The 22,785-nt window shown below is 37.6% G+C and overlaps 1 protein-coding gene across 5 annotated transcripts in view; it reads right to left on the bottom strand.

Annotated features, from left to right (window-relative positions):
- The window catches only part of LOC124220413 (multiple PDZ domain protein), a 168,912-nt gene that overhangs the window by 4,261 nt on the left and 141,866 nt on the right, over positions 1-22,785 (bottom strand). For all 5 annotated transcript variants that reach the window (XM_069136673.1, XM_069136676.1, XM_069136674.1 and 2 more), the window contains exons 27-32: positions 12,017-12,213; positions 11,623-11,717; positions 6,452-6,521; positions 2,781-2,834; positions 617-718; positions 98-169 (exon numbers count right to left, since the gene is read on the bottom strand). In XM_069136673.1, coding sequence (XP_068992774.1) covers positions 98-169; positions 617-718; positions 2,781-2,834; positions 6,452-6,521; positions 11,623-11,717; positions 12,017-12,213 — 590 coding nt within the window. The remainder of the gene's footprint in view (positions 1-97; positions 170-616; positions 719-2,780; positions 2,835-6,451; positions 6,522-11,622; positions 11,718-12,016; positions 12,214-22,785) is intronic.

Below are 22,785 nucleotides of genomic sequence, written 5' to 3'. Positions count from 1 at the left end.
CGCCGTATCCTCAAAAGCTTGTAAAATTCATTTTTCAAAGCGATAGGTAGATCGATTGAAATTTCATACGAGACTTTGTCAAGTCTCTGAAACTCACCTCGTCGTAACTTGATCCAAGCAACGAGTCCAGGTTCACAGCGAGAATCATGTCGCCAACTTGAAGTCCGGCCTTTCGGTGAAAGAAATAGGAGAGAGAAAAAAAAAATAACGATAACAATTATCACAGACGCAAAATTCTATGGTGGTTGGAAAAAAGAATTATCGTTGGTTTGTAAAACCAGCGATTCGAGATCGGTGAATAATTATTACACGGAATTAACGTTAATAACATAATCATAGTGATGGAAATTAGGTACCGAAGGTCTTTAGGTGCTGTAAAATTATAACCGAGGGTATCCGTACATAAATATGTACGAATTAGTTTGACAATCAGAACCTTCACTTTTCTCTACGATTATGCAACAATTAGAACCCCGTTATAATTGAATTCTGTACAAAGTCGCGTGATTTTAGACCGTACGGAGAAACGAGGCAATTTTTCATCCCCAGTTTGCAATTAATTATGCATAATACAACAGTGATCGATAATTTCACTCGAATCAGTGATATCCATTACCTGTTCCGCTGCGCTTCCTTCCTGAATATCCGAAACAAAAATTCCTTGGCCAACTTCGGCGTGTTTTCCTTCGATTATCATGATCCCAAGTCCATACTGACCCTGCAACAGATAAACGCGTCACAGGTAGGGTTTAAATAAAATCTTCAAGATGATATGAAAATCGTTTTAAACTTCAACGACTAACGTAATTTTATCATCGAGGCAAACACGTATCAATTAAACGCAATAACATATCGAAGAGAATTAATATAGTAACGAAATTCATTGACCGATTAACGCGCATTATATAATTACAACAGCTACGAGATGCGGCAATGATATCTCGGTGCATTATGCCGTTCGAATAGTGACGTTGCACTGCAGATACATAACGAAGAAAAAGTAAATCTGGCAGATCGGGTCATGGCTGAATTAGCTCAGCATGCACTGACGCATTATTGTGTCTTTATATATATATATTGTACATCTGCATATCCGCTTTAGGTTCAGGATAAGTAGATATTGCCGCGTGATATCGAATCCTCGACTATTGTGAGTCAGACGAATATGGTAAAATACGCACGAGAGGGTAACGTTGTAAAAAGAAAAAAATAAAATAAAAATAAGAAAAAAAAAAAGAACGAAAAGACAAAAACCGTTTTTAAACTTGATCCCGAATGGAAACTCGTTTGGATTACCGGAAGCTGCGAGGGTCAGCGATTGTAACAACGCGCTCTGTCAACGATTTTGCGGGCAACGGTAGGCTTGTTAAGATTTGGATTAATTATTATCGCGGTGTGCGTGAAAGCTTATCAAGGCTCGGATAAACAGAGAGAGGCGACGGCGGTATCGGCGGAGCTTTGCAAGCTTATATCGCACGTGTCGGTGGTTATAACCCGTAGGCAGACACGGGTGTCCACTGATACCTTAGGCTCGGGTTGATTCAACTTTAATTGCTGTGTTGTACATGTAAGCACCTTAATTGTATGTATATAAACTATCCGTACGATCAGACTGTAAATTATCGAAAAATCGGAGAAGGGAAAAACTATAACGTTATTGTATATTATGCGATAATAATTTCGCGATACGATAACCGAATGCACGATTAGTTTTCTTATCCGTATAATGATGAAAGGTTTTTCTCGTCTTTCACGATGAGAGAAACGAAATAATTTTGAAGAATAGATATTATACAAATCCAGAATTCAACTCGAAGTAATCCAGTTTGCAAAAGAAAAAAAAAAAAAAAAAAGAAAAACAAGTACAGGTGTATAATATTTATAATTTGAATTCCAGAAAATCTTAAAGGTGCATAATACCGTCTTCTTTTATTTTCAAACAAAACTCGATAACGTTACTAATCTTAACCTTATACGACAAGGACTTTTTTTTTCATTTCCACCGTATACGTACTTCGAAATGGATGCATTCCATTTTAGTGCAGCTGAAAAGCATACCAGTTTACGTTGGAGGCGAATGCAAGCGCGAAATGGGTATTCTCAAGCTTTGACACACCTATGTAGAATGCAGATGCTTTCAGTCCTCCGTGTGAAACATTCCCTGCGCTGAATACCGACAAGTATACACCTACGTATAAAAGCCGTATTTTCAACGCTTACTCTCAGCTTTTCACGTCATTCAAAGATACCGTCAAGCTCACACACGACGTTACACATTTCGAGGATAAACAGACACGGCTTAAATTATTCCTCATTTTTACTTGTCGACCAAAATTTCTCGTTTTTTTTCAATTTTTTTTATCTTTCTCTCTTCCCCCCGATCGCCTGGAGAATTTGTTTCTTCGTCGTTCAATAACATGAATATCCTGTGACGAAGACGGTGAGTTGCAAAAAAAAAAAATTAAATAAAATAAACAGTAAGTTAAGGCACTTTCATTGTACTAATCTATGCGAGACGATGAAAATCTTTTTCGCTTTCTGTGTACAATTTTACGTTCTATTACTATAAGTGTGCTGTTGACTACGAGTCTTCGCGAATGCGAACGAGTTTAGAAGTTTCAACCGAACGAGTATCAACGATCGCAAATATCATGCCGACAGAATTTTCCTTGCATTGAACGGTGGTAAGAAATTTGCAAAACAATCGCAATTCAACAATTTTAAGAATCAACTAAGCGGCTGTTGATTATCAATTGTTTTGCAATATTGATTATGCTCACCTTCTTTATCGCAACGGTTCTGACTCCCTTGTACTGGCTGAATCTGTTCGGATCCTGAAAGCAAAAAATGAATATTTATAATTAAAATAAATTGCTGTAGAGGTAAAAGCTCGGACACTGATTGATTAATCTGCGTAATAATCCGGAGAACTGGAATTCCAAGGTAAGAAAATACAAGTCGGGAGGATATGGATCTGCGGGATTTTATCAACGTCGAAATTCATTGTACATGCATGTGTGTATGTGTGAATGATGAGAAACCAGTGACAAGCGACCCCATCGACCCTTGAATTGATTAATAGATTTTTGCAACCGGAATTGGTTATCTAACTTGCGGCGAACAGTCTGACCTATGCAAACAAGCAGCAGCGATTGCCGCTCGGAGTTTAATCTCCCTTTTGTCTTCCGATTATTACGGGGTAATTCCTTCGGCAGCATCCCGCAGATTAAAGCAAGGCGGAATTTGTTCTATTTATCGGTGCAAAACAGGCTGATTTTAATATTAACTGTAATTGCACGAGGAATGAAAAAAAGTACAATATGTATGTCGATAAACGAGAGTTTCGTAGAACTTGAATTTGTTCTCAGACCGTTATTTCAATTTGACAAATAAATTTTACGTATTTTAGTAACAAGAAATTATGTGTGAAATTAGCAGTGAGTTAGGCGAAATTTTTATTCAGTCAATTCAGGTCTTAATTGGTCGACGAAGCTCTCGAAGCTTCGCGATAAGACCGAATTGCGTATTATGTGTACCGCTAAATGAAAGACAGCTAAAAGCGATTTTCTTGGCGAATAACGGATGTATACCAAGTGGATTTAATCCTCTTTTCGATCCATCCTCTCAGCGATCGTAAAGATGATGAGGGGAAAAAAAAGAAACGTAAGACGTCCGAAAGTTTTCTCACGAAAAGACAAGTTCATTCGGCTGTAAATGAGTGTGAAAAATTTGCATGATATAATAACGCGTTCCTGGGTGTTATTAACTTTTTTTTTGTATCGATTATAGAGCCAAACTTTGTACGTTACAGAAACTGAAAATCTTGATAAAAGAATTTCATTTCTTACAGATAATGAAAAAAAATTCTAGTACAATGATTATCGTTACAAATAGCGCTTCGAATATCGCGACTTTACAAAAACATAAAAATTTCATAGTTGTCAACACGAAATTTTCTGCTTATTACAACGTTACAAGTCTGTTTCTTTACCAGGCGAAGTCTTTTCAGTCAATTCAATTCATAGTTGCATTACCGCGACAATTACAAGAAACTACAGTATTAGCATCTATATTCAAAAGTGTAGCAACACTATACCAGATAATTTCCGGCTACGTAGCTAGAAAAAAATCTCTTACATCGACTCCGTACCCCAAAACCGCATTGTTCGGTTATGGTAAATAAAACGTAAATAATTAAGGACCGCGTGATAAGACCACGGCTAGAAATTTCTCTCGGTGATCGGCGAAGTGGATGACATGATAACCGACCAGCCCTGTATAAGGCCATTATCACCAGGTCTCCGTCGTCCGCTTGGTAAGTGCCATTTGCATCCGTGTAACACGATGGCATGATGTAAGTGATGCACACCGAGTGTGTTCCTCCATGTGCCGTGCATGTATGTATGTATATAGATTTATTGAACGACACAACCCGGCGCTGCCACGTTCAAATAGGTTATCGTTGAGCAAACAGCGCTCAGAAACTTTGTCCGCCGTGCACACAATCCGGGTAACGGAGCAAACATATATAGGTGTCCGTATCGAGAGTATAAATCTCTTATGATTAGTTGTTAAACTCGGATCGTTTGGACCTTCTTATATTTTGTTTTTGTGTTTGAAGAAAAAAAAAAAAAAAACTTTATTTGTTCGTTGTTTTGTCTTCTGTATGGTTTCACGTAAATAGTGTACAAGCTATTTGTTATACGACGCATTTGAATCCAGCATCGGTATTATAAACTTTACACGTCACGTAGCAGCGTTACATTCGTGAGAAAAGTTTCATTTCTTACAGTAACTAGAAAAATTCGGTAAAACTGGTTTCGTTAAAAATACCTATGGAATATTGTTGGGATTACGAAAAACGAAGTACGCGTAACCATTTTGCGCTATTCTCGATCCTTTTTTGGTAACTGCAACGCAAAATCAGTTGCGAGTTTTACTCTACTTTTTTGGTTAAACAAGGCTTTAACGTCAATTTGTCGTTGCAGAAGCATTAAATTGATCTAGAACTACATATATTTTTCGGTACTTGTTCTCTGTAAACTGCATCGATTCTACCGCCTACGCACAGAGCTTTGATTTGAAAACTTTAAATCGACAATCTGGACTCCTTGTCATATGAAGATACAAATGGATTCAGAGTTTCAAAGATAAATTTTGAGTATAACATACGTCGCTTTTTCTTTTCACTTATCCCCTGATGTTTTGGATTCGAATATATATAAGTATACTTAAATCAGGGATGACGTGTCGCGATAAATAATAATATCGTTTTGCCGATAAACTGGCGAAATTGGTGAATTGATTAGTGAAAATCAAAAAATCTTGTCGGCAAGGTTGATGCGCAAAGTTGTATAAAAATAACGCACCAATTATCAACACATTGGTTATATTCTATTTAGCTATAACAAATACTGTCAGTGAGAATTAATATTATAAGAATTAGCAGCTGAGCAAACGGTCGGAATTTAATTTCGCAGCATTTAAGTAAGATTGTATTGAATCTAGTTATAATATGTATATACACGTGTATATATATATACGAAGGAAACTAAATTCCTGTGTTTTTGTATGTTAAACATATTAAGCCTGCACCCTTAATTAATATTCATATACGTATAGAACAATGAATATTCATGCGAATCGTATGTAATAGAATACGAGAATTGAACGAGCGTGAAAGAGACTCGATTACACAATTCGATACCACTTTATGTATCTATTTACTTATAGTCATCGCGTTATATACAAACGCGAATAGCAATTAAGTTTACACGGTATCGCAATTATTGTTCAGTGGCGAGTTGCGTGCCGAATTGTACACACATTATACATATGGCGTTGAATAGAAATAAAATTAGAGAGGGGATAAACGAGGCGGCGAAAAAATGCATCCAAAAAAATTAATGTGCAAATTATGCCTCCGTTTACGCATTGTAAATAATCTAATTCAATTATTGCGTTGTACAATACTAGCAGTTTTATTCAAAAATAAGATCGACGAATAATAATCGTGTTCGTGAAAAAGGGAATATTATTTTTTTGTATTTATAATAAATCGAGAAAAAGAAATATATCGTTCCATTTTACGACATCCAAATTGATTGACTCGTTATCGGCTCATATTTCACTGTTCGTGAAATATTTGTGAAAAATTACGTACAAATATAATAATCTTACTCTATCTCTCTCTCTCTCTCTCTCTCACTATTTTACTCTTTTTATCATTGTTGTACATCGCTGGAAGCAGCTTGATCAATAAGTGATAAGATTAGAGCGGCGAATTTGATCCTGGTGATAATTGTCTTAACAGTTTTTGATTGCTTTCAGTTCGTTTTTGTTTCGCGTATACCTGATGATTAGGTTGCGGTAAAGCGAATGAATGAGAGAAAACAGCGAGAGTCGTTTAAACAAGGTCAGAAAGAAAATTGAGGAGGTGTATTTCACTTACGTCTTCGTCGAGGGTTGGAGGAAATTGAACGATCGGTTTAACTGCGAGGTCGTTCACCGCAGACGATCTCCTGTAACATTGATTAGAATCAGGATTAATTTTATTTTTATATCAAGTTATGGATTTTTTAACAGCATAGCAGGTACGCGTCACAACGAAGAATGAACGAACGGTGAAAAGAATTTTCATAAAATTACTTTCATAGATCGTACATTGTGTCGTAAAGGATAAAGAGTGAAATCTGATAAAAGCATCCGTACCTGCAAGGCAAAAATAAAAATTGTTATGCGTTATGTATCACGTACAATATATCGCGGGGAGTTGATGAAAAGATACGTACGTGAAAAAATTTGTCAGAAAGATCGATTCGTTGTGTAGGTACTTGTAAAAGCTTTGTGGCGTTATAGGATTCAAGAGAGGTACTTGTACACAATTATTCCTGAGTTAATTATACCAGGGTATATAATATCCAATCTGCAATGATACTTTTCGCCACATATACGAGAACCGTATTACGCCTATATACACGTGTTCGACGATGATAATAATCACCTCGCGTAAACATGTCCAACTAAGTAATTGGAAGCAGAGAAGGAGGGGTGAGAAAAAGAGAGAGAGAGAGAGAGAGAGAGAGACGGAGAGGAGGTAAAAAAAAAGATAAATAACCGGCACCTCGTTTTCATGCGATTGCTTCGTATATGGCGGAGCAGATTATTACAGGATATGATCGGTAGGAAATGAAGAAAAAATAAAAAAAAAAAAAACAAGAAAAAAGAAAACTCGACAAACGGAATTAGAGAAAATAAGAGAGAATGATAAAGATGGGGACTTCTTCTTCATCAGCGGAAATGGGATCGAACTGAGCTGTTGCGTATGAATTGCGACTGGAGGAAGTCGTAAATGTATATAACAATGAATCGATACCAACGTACGTTGGCCGGAATCTCATTAGGGATGAGAAAGGATATTATATGGTACAATACGGCGATAATTAATCGCAGCTTTAACGTACGCGAAACTAAAGCATTCCGGAAGGTTGAATTTAAACCGCGCACAGTTGAGCTGCATTTTATCATTAAATTCGATGCATCACGTAGAGTTACGCCCTTGTTCGAAGCTACCGATGACCGATGATCTTCACGCTTCGTCGAACCAGCCCATTACGATGCGCAGCATCGGAACCACCCTAGATCTTCGCCTGTTTATTGACAATTAGGTCTATTCGCACAGTGAATTCGAGTGACGCGGCACTGATGCAGGGGATAAAATCGTCGCCGGTTGAAGAAATGAATGTCGGTGGATCCGGAGGCGCGGAGCTTGCGGCAAACCGCATTTCCCGGCATGACTTTTTAATATCACAGCTTCTGCAGGTTCCTCGAGCTTCTGCACGGGCGATTATAATTCCGCCGGATTTCCGCCTCGCGTTTTAACTACCGCTGGTTCAATTAGACTTCGTTTCCCAGTCGCACCAGTCGCCGCTCTATTCGAGGCGCTTCTAAACAGTACGCGGATCTCGAAAATGCATCGGGTGATAAAATAATTCAAATAATTATTCAGCCACGAGGGATTTTCTTATCGCCTAGCTGCACTCAGTTTCTCAAATTGTTCGCTCTTCATTTTTTACAGACCGCATTGTTGAGACTGGTGTTACACAGCTACTGCGGTACAACAAAAAGAGTAGGTCACACCTTCACTTTGCAGCTCTCGTTGCAGATCGAGCCGATAAAGAATAAAACTTTGCTAATGTTTCGCTCTTACAGTAATTTTTCGCTAGTACTTTTATCCCCCCAGCTTGTTCCTCGGAAATTATAATTAACAATTTCCTATACGATTCGAACAACGAAAAGCCAGTCAAGGCATTTATAAATTATTATCGAATTGTACGTAAATTGTTTAAAATCCCGGATTAATTTCCGCGCATCACTCCTGTTGAAACTGCGTTCTGTTCTGTTCCTTCGACTTTGAAATTGAAGCTTGAAAAATTAGGTAATTGATTTATTCACTTTTTTTCACTTTCCAGAGTTTCAAACATTCGTAAATCATATTTTTCTCTCTTCTTTCTCATCTACGTTTTCCTCCGGGCCATATTCAACGATTCAAACTTTTCACAAAACTTTTCTTATAACGCAGAGACACTTGTTATCTTACCGTATACGGTAAATTTATGCGGTCAACAGAGCGTTTTCAACTTCGATCATCTCATTACACGAATTGTTTTTTAAACAACGAATAACAAAACGATTTTCTCTACCACCCCATTCGTCACACTTTATTATTGTATCCAGGTTCGCCACGTTTACTAAAATTCTACATTTATTCGCGATCGCTTCGTAATTATAATTCGTTACGATTATCGGCCTGTTCTTTGCGCACCGTGTTACACACGCGTCGGCGTTCGCAACCTGCCGAGGTTCTGTTTACTGGCAAAGAAAAGCGTCAACGCAACTGATCCGCACGTGGATTGAGCGCACGCGCATTATGTTCCCCACTGTGAACGCACCTTAAAATATCTTCATATTTTTCCTCCATCCCCCCTTTTGGATACAGGTGTATACACACACACACACACACACACACACACACATGCATCTGTGTTCGATTTCACAACACTATTATACAGCGAGCTTCGCGCATCTGTCACCACGTTAATTAATTGTTGGTCTTGTAATTTTTCAATACAATTTTTTCTTTCTTTCCTTTTTTTACTACCAATTACCTCTGGTTACGCGATTCCACGAACACCGGGATGTGAAAGAAAAACAGGAGCATAGAAGAATAAACTACATTACTATATAACGCTTGTTGTTATGAATAGTTCAATTTCAATTTTCAAATAGTTTGATACAAATACGCGAGGAAATGTCAATATGTGTGTATATATATATATATTTTTTTAAAGAATTTTACTCTCCGTCGTATTAAAAAATATCGAGATTATTTTCCTTAATTTTCTTCCGGCACACCGAGATTCCGTGAAAAAAATTTGCATACAACGTGTAGTTATTTCGGTTTGTATAATAATACGCTACTCCTGCCACAACAACAATTGACCGTGACAAATTTAATGACGGTACGAACTGTAAAGAAACACGTAAAAGGGATCGATTCGCATAATTTCCCTGCCGCTGTCAACTTCCTCAATTAATGTCGAAGGAGGAACTTGCGTAGGTTGATCACGATATGACAATCATTGTCGGGTATGCAAATAATAAAGAGGTTCGCTATTTTGCAAAATGCAAATGCAAGGGACTAGCAAGGAAGTTTCGTGAAATTTTTTTCACGTCACATCTCATTAATTCGGTGAAAAATAGTACGGGCATATTTATCCTTTTATCATTTTCAACAGATACGACAAGTTAAAAAGAGGCATTGCGTGACGTCACAGATCTGTGTAATATATTTATGTAAACATATATGTATCGAAAACAGAGAAATTCAATTTATACTTATAACCTTGGCAGTTACAGATTTTCACAACAATCATTCTTAGATACTTAACTAATTAAACTTTACGCACCGCGTATCGAAAGCAAAACATTTTTTTTTCTGATTAACTAAACTGCGCCATTGACGTGGAGGCATAATTATTGGTCATGTGAAAAGGTATAATTAGGTATATAACGCACAAGGTGTAAAGACGCGGAAACTAATTGCGGTACAATTATATTACATGATGTCAACGATCACGAAGTCTCGCCGAGTCTCTTCTTTGTTCAATGAAGTACATCCTATTTAATAACCGACGTTAAGTATACGTAATATAGACGTCGATACATCGCATAGGTAATAGGTATTTATATCGTGTATGTCTACGCGTATATTTGTCTTTCGTATTTTAATTCGTTTAAAGACAAACGACCGTTTCGAAAATGATAACATAATTATTCTGTCCAACGCGGCAGGAATAAAACAAAAAAAATAAATAAACAAACAAATAACAAACCCCTGCTTGTCGCGAACGTTTGATGTTATGCTGACATGCAGGCGCTGCATGCATATATATAACGGCGAGAAATGCTCTGTAGAAACAATGTTTTTATCAAATTAGCGTTATTTTCGTTGTACAGCAGCTGATAAATGTTAAAGGTTTGACGGCGTCGTTACATTGTTATCGTTATTATCAATTTTTATTGGTTGATTTATTTCTTCCCTACCATTTTTTGCAAGGTGGATAAATCTAGAGCAGAGCACAACGGGTTCTGAAATGATAATTTAATATGCAATACAGCTTTTTTTCTAGTACGGTAAGTTTCGCAAAAAATTTCACGGACAAAATTGTTCACCTCTTTTATACAACGAAGTACGTACCTGGCTGTAAAAAATTTCAATATCATACGACGTGATCAACGTTGACGGGTAATTGCTTCGATAGAGCGAAGAAACGAAAAGAAAATAACAAATCCACGAAAAGTCGTGTTCTGTTTTACCGACGGGACGGTTACGCGCCTGACCACGAACCTCCGTATCTACTGTCGCGATATTTCTTTGTTCTCATCAGTTACCTGTTCGTTTTGGGCGTTAATCGAATTTTTCTAAATTACACTGGAGGACCGACGCGACGAGAGTGGAAAAAATATAGAGAAAGAGAAAGAAAAAAAACAGCAGATCGAAAAAAGAGGCATAAAAAGAGAAGCGGACAAGTTTCTGCGAAAATTGGTTTCTGCGCGTACGTGCGTGTCGAGCGGGTTGCGTCCCCCAGGCGCGACGCTCTAAAAAATTATGTAACAGAGACCGAATTAACCCCGCACCCGCAATTTATTTCCAATAATTTAAAATTTATATGAAGACGTTGAACATTCAGAACTTATTAATTACACGCCGTTCGATCGAGCGAATAACACCGATTGAAGGTGAACGATTTTGTTGCGAGGAAGTCGAGAAACGAGAATATTACAACTGGTTGTCGGATACCGTTAATTAATTAACCGCAATCAATTAGGTATCCATCCAATTCCCGTGACGTAGCATGATTATCCGTCGTTTGATCGACTCTCATTTATACATATGCATACATAACCAATTCTCAAAATTATTCAACGAGTAATGCAGGTATAAGGTAACCTGAGAATTTCGAAAAGCTACGTGGCTATTTTTCATATTGGAGTATTTCTAGGAGCTGTGAGAAAAAAACGAGGAGAAAGAACTGAATGGAAAAAATCCATCTCTCTTACCGGAGAACAATGACCTTGAAAGTCGGGCCAGCCATTCCTTTGATCATTGCTGACGCATTGAGATGACATCTTCCTTGGAGAACGGTGCCGTTGACCTGGAAAAATGAACAACAGGCATTGTTAGTCCGTCTAGGTTAGGTGATGTGCATCTACATGTTCAAAATGAAGATAAATAAATAATACAATAAAATAAGAAAGGTAGTTTGGTCAAGATTGCGTCGAAAATTGAAACAGTCCTTTTCTATTGTCCTAGAGAAAATAAAATTTACATATATCGATAAGTGACGCGGGTTTCAAATTTAACAAATATCGCAATTTACTACTGCAGCTTTCGTAGTAATTATGTTAACTTTAAAAAGCTTCGTCGATTTCTATTGAAACAATTCCGACAAACCTCCAGGATTTCGTCACCGATGAGTAATCCTCCGGTTTTGTGAGCGACTCCCTTGGGGTTCAGTCCGCACACGAATACCGCCATTCGATTGCGATCCTTGTGCCCAGCGAGAGAAATGCCGAGTCCTCTTCTATCCTTCTCTAGCCTGACCATGACCACAGGATGACCGAGGGCGTCGTATCGCTTTTTGATCTTTTCTGTAACGGATTGAGATAAGATATAAAAATTGGACATGAAAATAACGGCAGTTTAATTCGATCGAGAACCGAAGTAGATCGGATTAACCGAATTCCTCGATCCGTGACTTCTATCAAGATCTCAATTGAGCTTAAACATTTTGTCGAGGGATAGATAATCGCCTTTGATTCAATTGGTACGCGTCGCTCTTGTGTTTGCCTCAACTTGATCCCATCAAGCTACCTCGGGATGACAGAGATTTAGATTTCACCTACGATTAAATGAAATAGATGCAGGATAGTCGGAGGGATTCGTTTCATTTGATTTACCTCTGCTTGGGAAATCCCAAATCCGCACCGTAAACTGTGAGAGAACTTTAAAATCGTAGCTTCGAATCCTGATTTTCTTCTCCCTTACTTTTAATCGTATTAATGAATTATCTGGTGCTACTAAAATCTTCACGAAGCTTTACTCCAACTGTCTCATTTTTGTAAATTATTTCCCAGCGTTTCATGTTTCAAGCTTATTTTCAAAGTTCAATCATTAGTTTTGTCCATTAAATTATAGTTTTCTCAATCACAATTATCTTTTTAAATTATTGCATCATTGTAGAAACATTATTATTTCAAATTTGGCCTGGCATTAGAAATTTCACGTAATTCAGTCACACGAATATCGGTCGACTATTTTTTTTAAATTCCACAACGACGGTTTCCGTAGTGAACTGATCATCGCTTCGGTGATTTTTTGCCTGTAAGCACGTGAAAATAAATGCCCATACACATGTGTAAGTTTATGTATTACGTGAAACCTTCACATTCTCCCCGAATAGGCACTCCCACCCATTTCTCGCACCCTCGTAAGCGGCATGGAAACGACCTTGGAAACGAGCTTGAATCATCCCCCGGACTTCGCGGTGAGCTGTACTTCGATAAATAGACTGCCATATTCAATTTTCATTGACAAATCAACCCGAATTGTACACCTGTATTCGGTACGTATTATTAAGGGATTCGTCATAGATTAATTATTTCGTATTCTCGAAGTATATGAATCATTATTATAATCATTTGGCGTAACGACAATGATAGGTAATGACTTTCACTTACAGCGTTACTAATATTCTATTGAATTAAATTCGTGCTGTCTACAAATTCCGGATGAGTTTTTGATACTTTGAATCACAGTGGTAAATATTCTTACCACCTATTTTACATACATTTTTTTGTATATTTAGGAAACTTTTCAACATATTTCTTTGCGGTTTTTTTACTATTTCTGATAGTATAGTAATAGGTTCCCAATACCCGAGAGTGATTATTGAGATATAATTTGAATTATTATTGTCAGAAACAAATTGACTGAAAAAAAAATGGTGAAAATTGAAGAAATAATTCATTTCCGAGAAAGTTATCTCTCTACACATATACATGTTTTGCATAAATTATAAGTTTTTGCGATCGCTGATTACGAATCTGAAATCATATTTTAAAAATTCAATATGGCCAATTCAATCAGTGACCCCGAAAACCACTGCATAGTTTCTTAACCGTATTCGATCAAATTTTAAATTTTCGTCCTCCGTACTGAATCCGACATCTTGAATTTTTTAACTCTCATTTCAGATTCGTAATCGGCGACCTCAAAAACCACAGATTAATATCCTGTTATAATAGTTGACTCAGCATAATAATGTGTGATTCAAAGGGTGAACGTGCTCGGCGATAATTGTAAAACGCGAAAGTCTCTAATTTCGCGAAGAAAGAAGCGGCGAAGAAATTCAAGATTCGACAGAGCTGAAATAAGCCCAAATTACACAAACATGGGTGAGAGAAAATTTTCCTTTTCCGGCGGCAATGAAATAAAAAAATCTCGCAACTCCAAACAATTTCCGTTTTTTTTTCCTATTCATCACTCATACGATATGCATTTGCGAAGTAAAAAATCGTACATTTGTTTCCCTCTGCGATTCTCAAAACCAGCAACAGATGCATCATCGCTAATTTCGCGGATGATAAAACAAATTTTTCCACCCTACAGCAGCGGCAGATGTAAACTGAATAAATCACCTGCCGCTGCAGCCTCATCGGTGTGAATGACCGGACAATGTTCTTTGAGATCTCGTTAAAGCCTCTTTCGAGTTTTCGCCGATTTTACATATTATTTGCATATCTAGTTTTCGACCAGGAAAATTTGTGCAACTATTACGCGTAACAAACGTCGACGAGGCTTCGCTTTTTTCAACGCTATTTTCATCGTTCCTGTTTCAGTTTCCTTAATTTCTTGCGGATATTCTATACGATATATCTTACAAAAGGGAAAAAGAGAAAATGGTATGTGAAAAGAGAAGTATAAATTACATCGCGAGGTTCATTAGTTGATTGAAAAACGTGAATAAAGGGGAAAGAAATACACCAAAATGTATATATATGTATATTTATCCTGTTTTCCCCGTTTGAGAGAATCCTTGGAGAATCCCGTGGCATTTAGCAAGGTGTTTCCAATCGAATTTCACTATCTTATCTCTATACTCGTCGCTGATCGTATGAATTTGTTATGTGAGGTATAGTCCAAACCGCAAAGCTTATCGGGGTGCTTAACCTTTTTAGTTCTCCGTCTCTATCCTGCTCCCTTCCCCATCTTCTTCTTCTTCTTCTTCATCTTCCGCATTACATTCGACCGGCGTATTTGACCCGGACAAAAGAACTTGATGGGTATACCAAACGCAAAGAAAGCAGAAGGGGAGATAAGAAAGAAGCGAGCTTTTCTGGTTTCGATCTACCAAAGCCTTGCTGCTGAACCGCTTGCACAAACGCTTGGAAACTTTCCATACCTAAAAAGCTTAGCTTGCAGTCGCCGCGTTCCCGTTGTAGGTGTTTGTTATATTGAATTGAGCGGCAAGTTTTTCGCCCTTGCTCTTTTTGCCCTTTTCTTATTCTTGTTCTTCCTTTTTCTCCTCCCTAAAGAAACTTTGGCGCCAATATATCGAGGCGATCGGATAATCGGGGATCTCTACTGCACTTCAATTTTCCCATACTCTGGAGTCCAGAGTAAATAAGGTGAAAGTTGACCAGAGAAAAAAGTTTCAAACAACATTTTCTAGGCACGCAATATACTCGGGTGGTAAAAAATAATGCAATTTGCAGCTTACTAAAGTTTGACGCTGTTGCGAACTTTGCTCTTGTTTTGTGTTTTTTCATCGCAATTTGACACATTTTTTTAGTGTAATTTCATGCCAAAGATCTCACCGACTCAAATATTCAGGCTGAATAAAAATCCGCGTGACATTTTTAACATTATTTATACATATTTAACACTTCTCTAATCAGATTAACGAATAATAAAATAAACTTACAAGCGTATATACCGATTAATCGAGGAGTTGTTTGATAAGAGAAAGGTGGGTAGAAATTCGCGGGAAAAGCTTAAAGGCCGCGTCTTCGTTTCAGCAGAGGATTTACCCGCTTACTTCTTCGGCCACGTTTTTCTTTCACCTTTTACTTTATCTCTGCAGTATATGCGTTCTTCTCTATACCTACTACGTTATCTGAATCCACGACAGAATTTATACTGTTGCTGCTACTACCTTACGCGTACTTTGCTTTGGTAAATTTGTTTTTCACTTTGCCCTGATCTCTGCACCATTTCAAGAGAGCTTTTTTAAGCGAAGAAAAATATCACGAAGTTATATAATGACTGGAAACTTCTCAAACAACAATTGTTTTCAACAATTTCTCCAATCGGCAGACAGAATTTTGGGCGGACTTTAGCACCTTTCATTTATCGCGCACCGCAGAATGAGAGTAAAAGTTTTAGCGTTACTTCCAAAAATTGGTGCAATCGTAAAAACATATTAATCCTAATTTATCTTACTCAGAATTCGAGTACAGTTACAAAACATTGTTTTTGCACGTTTAGAGCTTTTTCGAAAAATTCGGTTTAAAATTTACGAAGCAACGTTCAATTTACGCAAATATTTTTCACAAACTCCAACCGGGGATTAAAATCTGGTGGTCAATTTTGTCGAAAAGTATTGCAAACGAATTTATTCAGTAATTCTAAAGTAAATTTTCTACTAAGCAGCAAAACGCGCGACAGATATTTTCAAGCAGGATTTGAATTTTTCACTGACAATAAGCAAAAGATAAAATACTGGAAGATATTGCCTGGCATAAATTCGTTTTATAAAATGTCTTCGTACCCGAGAAAAACCTTAGTATTTCATACCGCGTGAAATGTTCGATCTCTCAATTTTTTTTCACATGGCAAAAACAAATTTCTTCCCCTGCATTACAAAGACGATGAATCGCACGGAACGCACGGATACATTTTTGTATTCATGATATATTTACCGAACATAATATATCGTCCAAAGAGCCGGCGTGTTTGAGTATCCCAGACGGTGTATTACCATGAAATATAATACACCGCATCGTAGTAATCGACAAATCTATTATCTATATACAAGTAAGACGTCTGACAGGCACGTGATTTATCACTTATTTTGGGCCGGCGTATCAAGTGAGATTGAATCGAAGCCGATGTAGCGTATCCCGTGTCTCATTTTCTTTTCTTTCTTTTTTTATTTTTTTTTATTTTACCCCCTCTTTTTTTCTCCAGGGTAAACCATTAAAGGATATTGAATAATGAAAAGTGGCTACTGCAAGGACGGAACACTGGAACGCCGGAAGATTGTGGCGAAAACTTTACAACCCATCCCATAAAGCATCGCTAAAACCCAAACAAAAAGAATACATGTGGGAATAAACCGAAACCTCCGAACAAAAACGGTCCTTTAAACCCGAGGGAAACAATAACCGTCGCAATAAAGGGTGTAATAATAAGTCGGTTAATAATTCACCCTCTTCATTCTTATTCGGTATACTCGACAAAGACTTATACCTGACATATTTTCCCGCCGTGTCAATTTACAAATTCCAAATAACGAAAGCTTCGGAAGTTTCAAGCCAGAATCAATTTATAATATACTTCATAATATCGTCACGATTATCGGTTACTCGAAAATCGTTTAATTTATCCAAGCTGTCGATTTTCAAAATTGATATAAATTAATTTTTTACAAATTGTTAATTGTCTCTGTATTTGGTTTTATATAATACAGAGAATCGACGAAGCTCGAGAAAGAGAATATCAGGAAAAAAAAAAAATCGGGTACACAGGCAATTGATTTTCATTTAACGAGTAAAAGTCGGTGAAGATTTGAATGGAATTGGAACGGGCACTTTATGACGAAAAATTATTATCGAGGACAGATGAGGGGAGAAGGGACCGTTTATGGAGAGCTATTATTATTGGGGGTGACGACGGACGTGAGAGAGAAATTGGAGAGACTACAATTTGGAATTGAAAAAAGATTGCGACTTAAGTAGTGGCAAAAAAAAAGGGTTTGAAAGAAATTCTCCACGATTATATCCAGCAGCTGGTATTTCCACCCTTTCCATCCCTCCGCTGCTCTCATATCCTTGGACTCCTTTGATCCTGCATGATCCCATTCTCAGCCATCCTTCTTTTTTCTCCTCTCCTTGCAGCTTCGGCTTTGCTGAAGTAGCCTCTCGTTTTCGGGAGTGAAACAAGCCACGTAAAAGAGAGCAAACGTCACGTTTCCTCCGTTATAGCCAAGCTCCGAACTCTCTAACAGCGGATGATCAATCTTCGTTGCCGACGTCGTCGCAGCTTGGGTTTGATGAGCTTGGCAACATGAGGGTGGATTCGACGCCTATCCTGTGATATTTTTTAAAAGGAGAGAGAATGTTTCCCGAGTTGGGGAGGCGCGGGTTGGGGGTTAAATTTTCAGCGGGACTCTCGTGGAAAATCAAGTCAAAGAAATGATTTTCCTCGTTTTTATTTTTAACTTTACGTTTCTCTGTTTTCAGAGAAATAAGCAAGTTATTGTAATCATCGCGAAAATGAAAAGTTGAGTTTTCACTAGATCTCCGCTTTTCGAAGTTTCGAGAATTACCTTCAATCACTTTTAGATGGACGACTGTGTGTCTGGGTGCGTATACCTGTACCTACTTAAGTACGTGACAAATTTTTTGTTCGACGATATCTCGAAAATGAGTTACCGGATTTCAATGGTTTTGGTTTCAAACGAAGCGGCTTTTTCCAAACTTAGAACTGATTAGATTTTTGCTTTGATCGGTTTGGTACTTTTTCAATTATTTGAATAACAAAATTCCAATAAATCAAGTAACAATGATGACATTTTGAGAATGGGTGAATGTATTCGAATGAAAATTGGCATTGTAAGATTTTTGGGTTGCTGATCCCAAATCTAAGGTCAGATTTGCGAAATTTAAATTTGGCGTATTCAATAAGATGAAAAAAAAAACTAAAAACATTTGGATTTTGATGAAAATTACTACTCGTCGTTTTTTTGGGTGGCTGATCACGAATCTGAAGTCAGATTGCGAAATCCAAAACGACGAATCAATATGGCGGAAAAAAAATATGAAAATATTCCGATTTCGATAGAAATTGGTGGGCGGAGATTTTTTGGGTCACCGATAACGAACCCAAGATCAGACTTCCAAAATTTTTAATGGTGGATCAATTACAGTGGTTAATGATAAAAAAAATCATCATATCTTCACGTAATACGATACGTCAGAACTGGAAGTTCGAGGGCCGGCTCATGGCGAGTTTCAAGCCGCTTGTTTCTGTTTTTGTTTTATCCACTCTCCCTTCAGAACGTGCATAAAGTAATTCTGGCAATATACGAAACAAATTCGAGACGGATAAATCGAGGGTGTATCACACAAGCCTTCAACAATTTCTCCCATCGCACGCCAAGAAGTTATTAAAACCACTTTGAATTTCTGCACATCTAGAGCTGGCTGAATGTGACCGGAAACCGACGGTTCTGCCTGCAGTCAGAAATTGAGTCGAGTTAATTTTGACCAAAATCAATCAGCGACGGCTGACGTGAATCTGGCCGGAATAACCGACTGCCGAGATTCGTATTACAGGTATTCCAGAATATCGAGATTCTGCGCCATCGTTCTGCCTGCATGTGTGTACCTGACTACGTAATACAGTCGAGTCGTCAGTTTTGCTCCGGAAATGTATATATATACATATTTACATTGTATGCACATACCTATAGATACGTATAGATATATAACCGATTCCACAGCGTCGAGGTTTTCCTACGATAGCCACAGGAAGTTTATTGTTCGAGCGATCAGTGATTTCCACCGTAAACTGATCCGAAGGCACTGCAATCTCTACCGCTTAATTAACGGCAAAACGAGATTTGCTCCAAATTTTACATACACAGACATATTCATGCACGGATATATACTTATATTATACGTATACAGAACGTACCTCTACCCATATAACCCATGCTTATATACCAATTTCCGATAGGATATTTCAACATTGTGTATTGCGTTCATTGTACGCCGATTTCTTTTGTCCTTCGCATTGTATCCTGCCTTGTGCGAAATTTTTAGATCGACTGTTCGGACACGTTTTCACCGTTTAATTTAAAGTCTATTATTACACGCAACTTTCGTTCAATTTTCCGAAGCGATCGACAATTTCTTTTCCTTTATTTTCTCCTAAACGTGCTTGAAATGCAAGTTTTTTAGTTCTTAAACTGACCCTTAAATTCTGTTGTTTTTCAACTTTCGCAAGTCGTTAGAATTACAGGAAATATACTCACTTGTAATTAAATTGTGAGAGACATAGAGAGTTGCTTTGTCTCATCCGAATTAGAAGAATTTCAATCTAATTGTTTCAAAGATACAAGTTTTGAGAAATCGATTGGATTTTACCGTAAGTAACGGAAACGATTGTCTCCAAAAACATTGTCATTTTTCTGCGAAGTCTGAAAAGAATAAGGATTCTAATCCCTAAATCTGTGAGACGGGTAATTGGACATGAGCGAAAATATTATCCTCAATGATTACCAAGCGTTTTCGTACTTTCCACAATCTTGGGAACAAATTACAGGAATCGTTAAAAATTTCGAACATTACGAGGCGAATTTTAATCCGTGTTAATTATTTCCAAAAATTGTATTATTTATTGCGATTACTGCGTCATAATTACTAGGATTTGGAATAAACTACCGCATATAGAGAACCAGACGTTATTTTACCTGATAATTATACAAGTCAATTTGTACCAAATCGTTTTCCATCAATCCGATTAATTCTACGTATAAAAACAGTTGCATTCGATATTCAATTTCCGTATGGCTGTAGGAATGAATAAAAAAAAAAAACATGAAACAAGTTTAAAACGTAATCAAGACACGGTTGATAAAATAAATCGAGAATTGCAAATTTAATTACACGATCGAATTCTTTGCTTCGTGAAATAAGACGGCACAAATTTTCGTCTGTTATATAATTTGTATATTAATAATTCCTCAACTATTCGATGGTAAATATTCGATGCGTGCATAATGTATGGCCTGGGAATTTTTCTCATCATATCAATTTGTTTTTTGAACGCAGATTACAGGCTGTCGTTCCGTAATAAGATTACCTACCTCGAGGCATGAAGCATCCTCGTTCCTTGAGATGACTCGAGGATATTCAATTTCACGTGAAATCGAAACAAATTTGCTACTTCAGTGATCCTGCGACGTTGATAAATTGACGCTCGCAAAATTCTCCCCGCGTTACACCGATCCTATACATACACACCTGGTTGATCTATTGCGCCTACTGTGTGTCAAAGGCTTTCATTCAAGTCCTCCAAATCCACGTTATACGTATCGATACACACGTGTCGTAGGTTTCGTAAAGTTACGTTACGAAGGTTACATGCCTCGGCGAGAAATTTATTCTGCGATGCTTTTTTTCGCAGGGAGAGGAAATCGGAAAACGGAGCGTTTTGCATAAGAGGAAATCTGGAAATGTACGGGGTGAGAAAATATCGGCTTTTCGAATCCATCGGAAAAACAGCATCTTTCTCTCGAAATTAAATGAAAACAGAATTTGGGACGGTGTTTTAACAGGAAGATTCAAAGCTCTTCGTAAGCTGTTGCGGTAGGTAGAGCTTATCGAGAAAGGATTGAAAAAATAGTTTCTAAACTCCGTCGTCGCGAGGCGATCTATCTACACCCTGTTGAAGCCACGAAGACAGTGAGATACGAAAAAAACTTTGGTCGGAGAGTTGAATCGTCGATGCAGAAGACAAGTCGATACACCAATACCGGAAGCATAATCCGCGATATGAAAAATAAGTCGGTCGTTGGTGCAGTGTCATCTATTTTAATTATTGTTTATTTCTTTCAAATATAGAATTATTTGTAATATTACCGAAAGCAATGATCGACGGATTAAAAATCTTTGACCGAAACCGGGTGAGGTTGAAATTTCGAATTTGAAAAGTTCCGAAAGCGCCTAATTCCGAATTATTTGGTGGCGAAACTTGAAGCAAAGAAATCAACCCTTCATCAATCAATCAATCGTGTTTTTATTATTGTATACGGAGTTCGATCGCCGTTTAAGCCTCGATAATTCTCATCTCCGATTTCGCGGAGGCAAGTCATTGGTTCACGGCTACGGACAGTGATTAGAATCGCACACAGACACACGCGACCACACAAACGGCTATATATAATATTGGTAGTAAATCGTGTTATGCGAAAACTTGGCATTGAGAGCGTTGTCTACGACGAGGGTAAATGAAATTTCGTCGCGCAGTTCAACCGAGGGATTGACGTTGGATTCGGGGAGGTCGGTCTGCCGGAGAGACACGTGGGCGGAAATAACGACGTGGCCTTAAATTCATTTAAACCTAATTACGAGAAGAAATAGCCATCCTAAGTGGAAACGCGGCTGCGCTTGAGAAAGTAGTTCCTGCTTTACTTTTATTTTATTTTTATTTTCATTCCTCTCTATACATGTGCTCAGCCGGTTGTTTGCCCTGAATATAAATTGCTCGTTGCGCTCGAGGTTTTAACGAAACCGAGGTTCCTTAGTGGGGAAAAAATTGGCTGTAAAATTACTTCAGACTTATCAATTCCCGGTTTTTATCGGAAGTCGGACATCGAATTTCGACGAATGAACCCGCACCTCGAAAAAATAATTTTACCGTAATTGAGACATAATTAATACTACCCAAAAAGTTCGACAAAACTGGTTCACTTTTTTCTTTCATTCAGTCTTTCTCTTCATAGCAATTTTTCATAACGGGCAAGAAATGTGTGTTGCTTTTTTCTTTTTTTTTTTCATTCATACAAGCTCGTGTATATAGACAGTGTGAATCGCAATTGTGACGACCACGTTATCGCGTTTACGGTTTTGGTGAATTGAAAAGCGCGATACGTGCGCGTACAGATAGTGACGGCTCGTAAATTATTCGCCGAAGCTCGGTATCTTTTCAATTTTCCATCATACACACACACACATATATATGTATACGTATAAACGTTTCGAGCTTCCAAAATGTTGCGAGGGTCGGACTGCGATATGCGATCGAAACAAAACGCGAAACGTTTGCGGTTCAAAGGTTATATATATATATATATATATATATATATATATATAGGCGTATGTATCGTAGGTTGTACATATCCGCAGAGATGAAAGGAGAATTGAAAAAAGGAT

This window comes from Neodiprion pinetum, chromosome 5 (assembly GCF_021155775.2).
Source record: "Neodiprion pinetum isolate iyNeoPine1 chromosome 5, iyNeoPine1.2, whole genome shotgun sequence".
In the NCBI taxonomy this organism is placed as follows: Eukaryota; Metazoa; Arthropoda; class Insecta; order Hymenoptera; family Diprionidae; genus Neodiprion; species Neodiprion pinetum.
The sequence above is the reverse complement of the archived record's forward strand: the minus strand, read 5'-3'. Positions and strand labels throughout refer to the sequence as shown.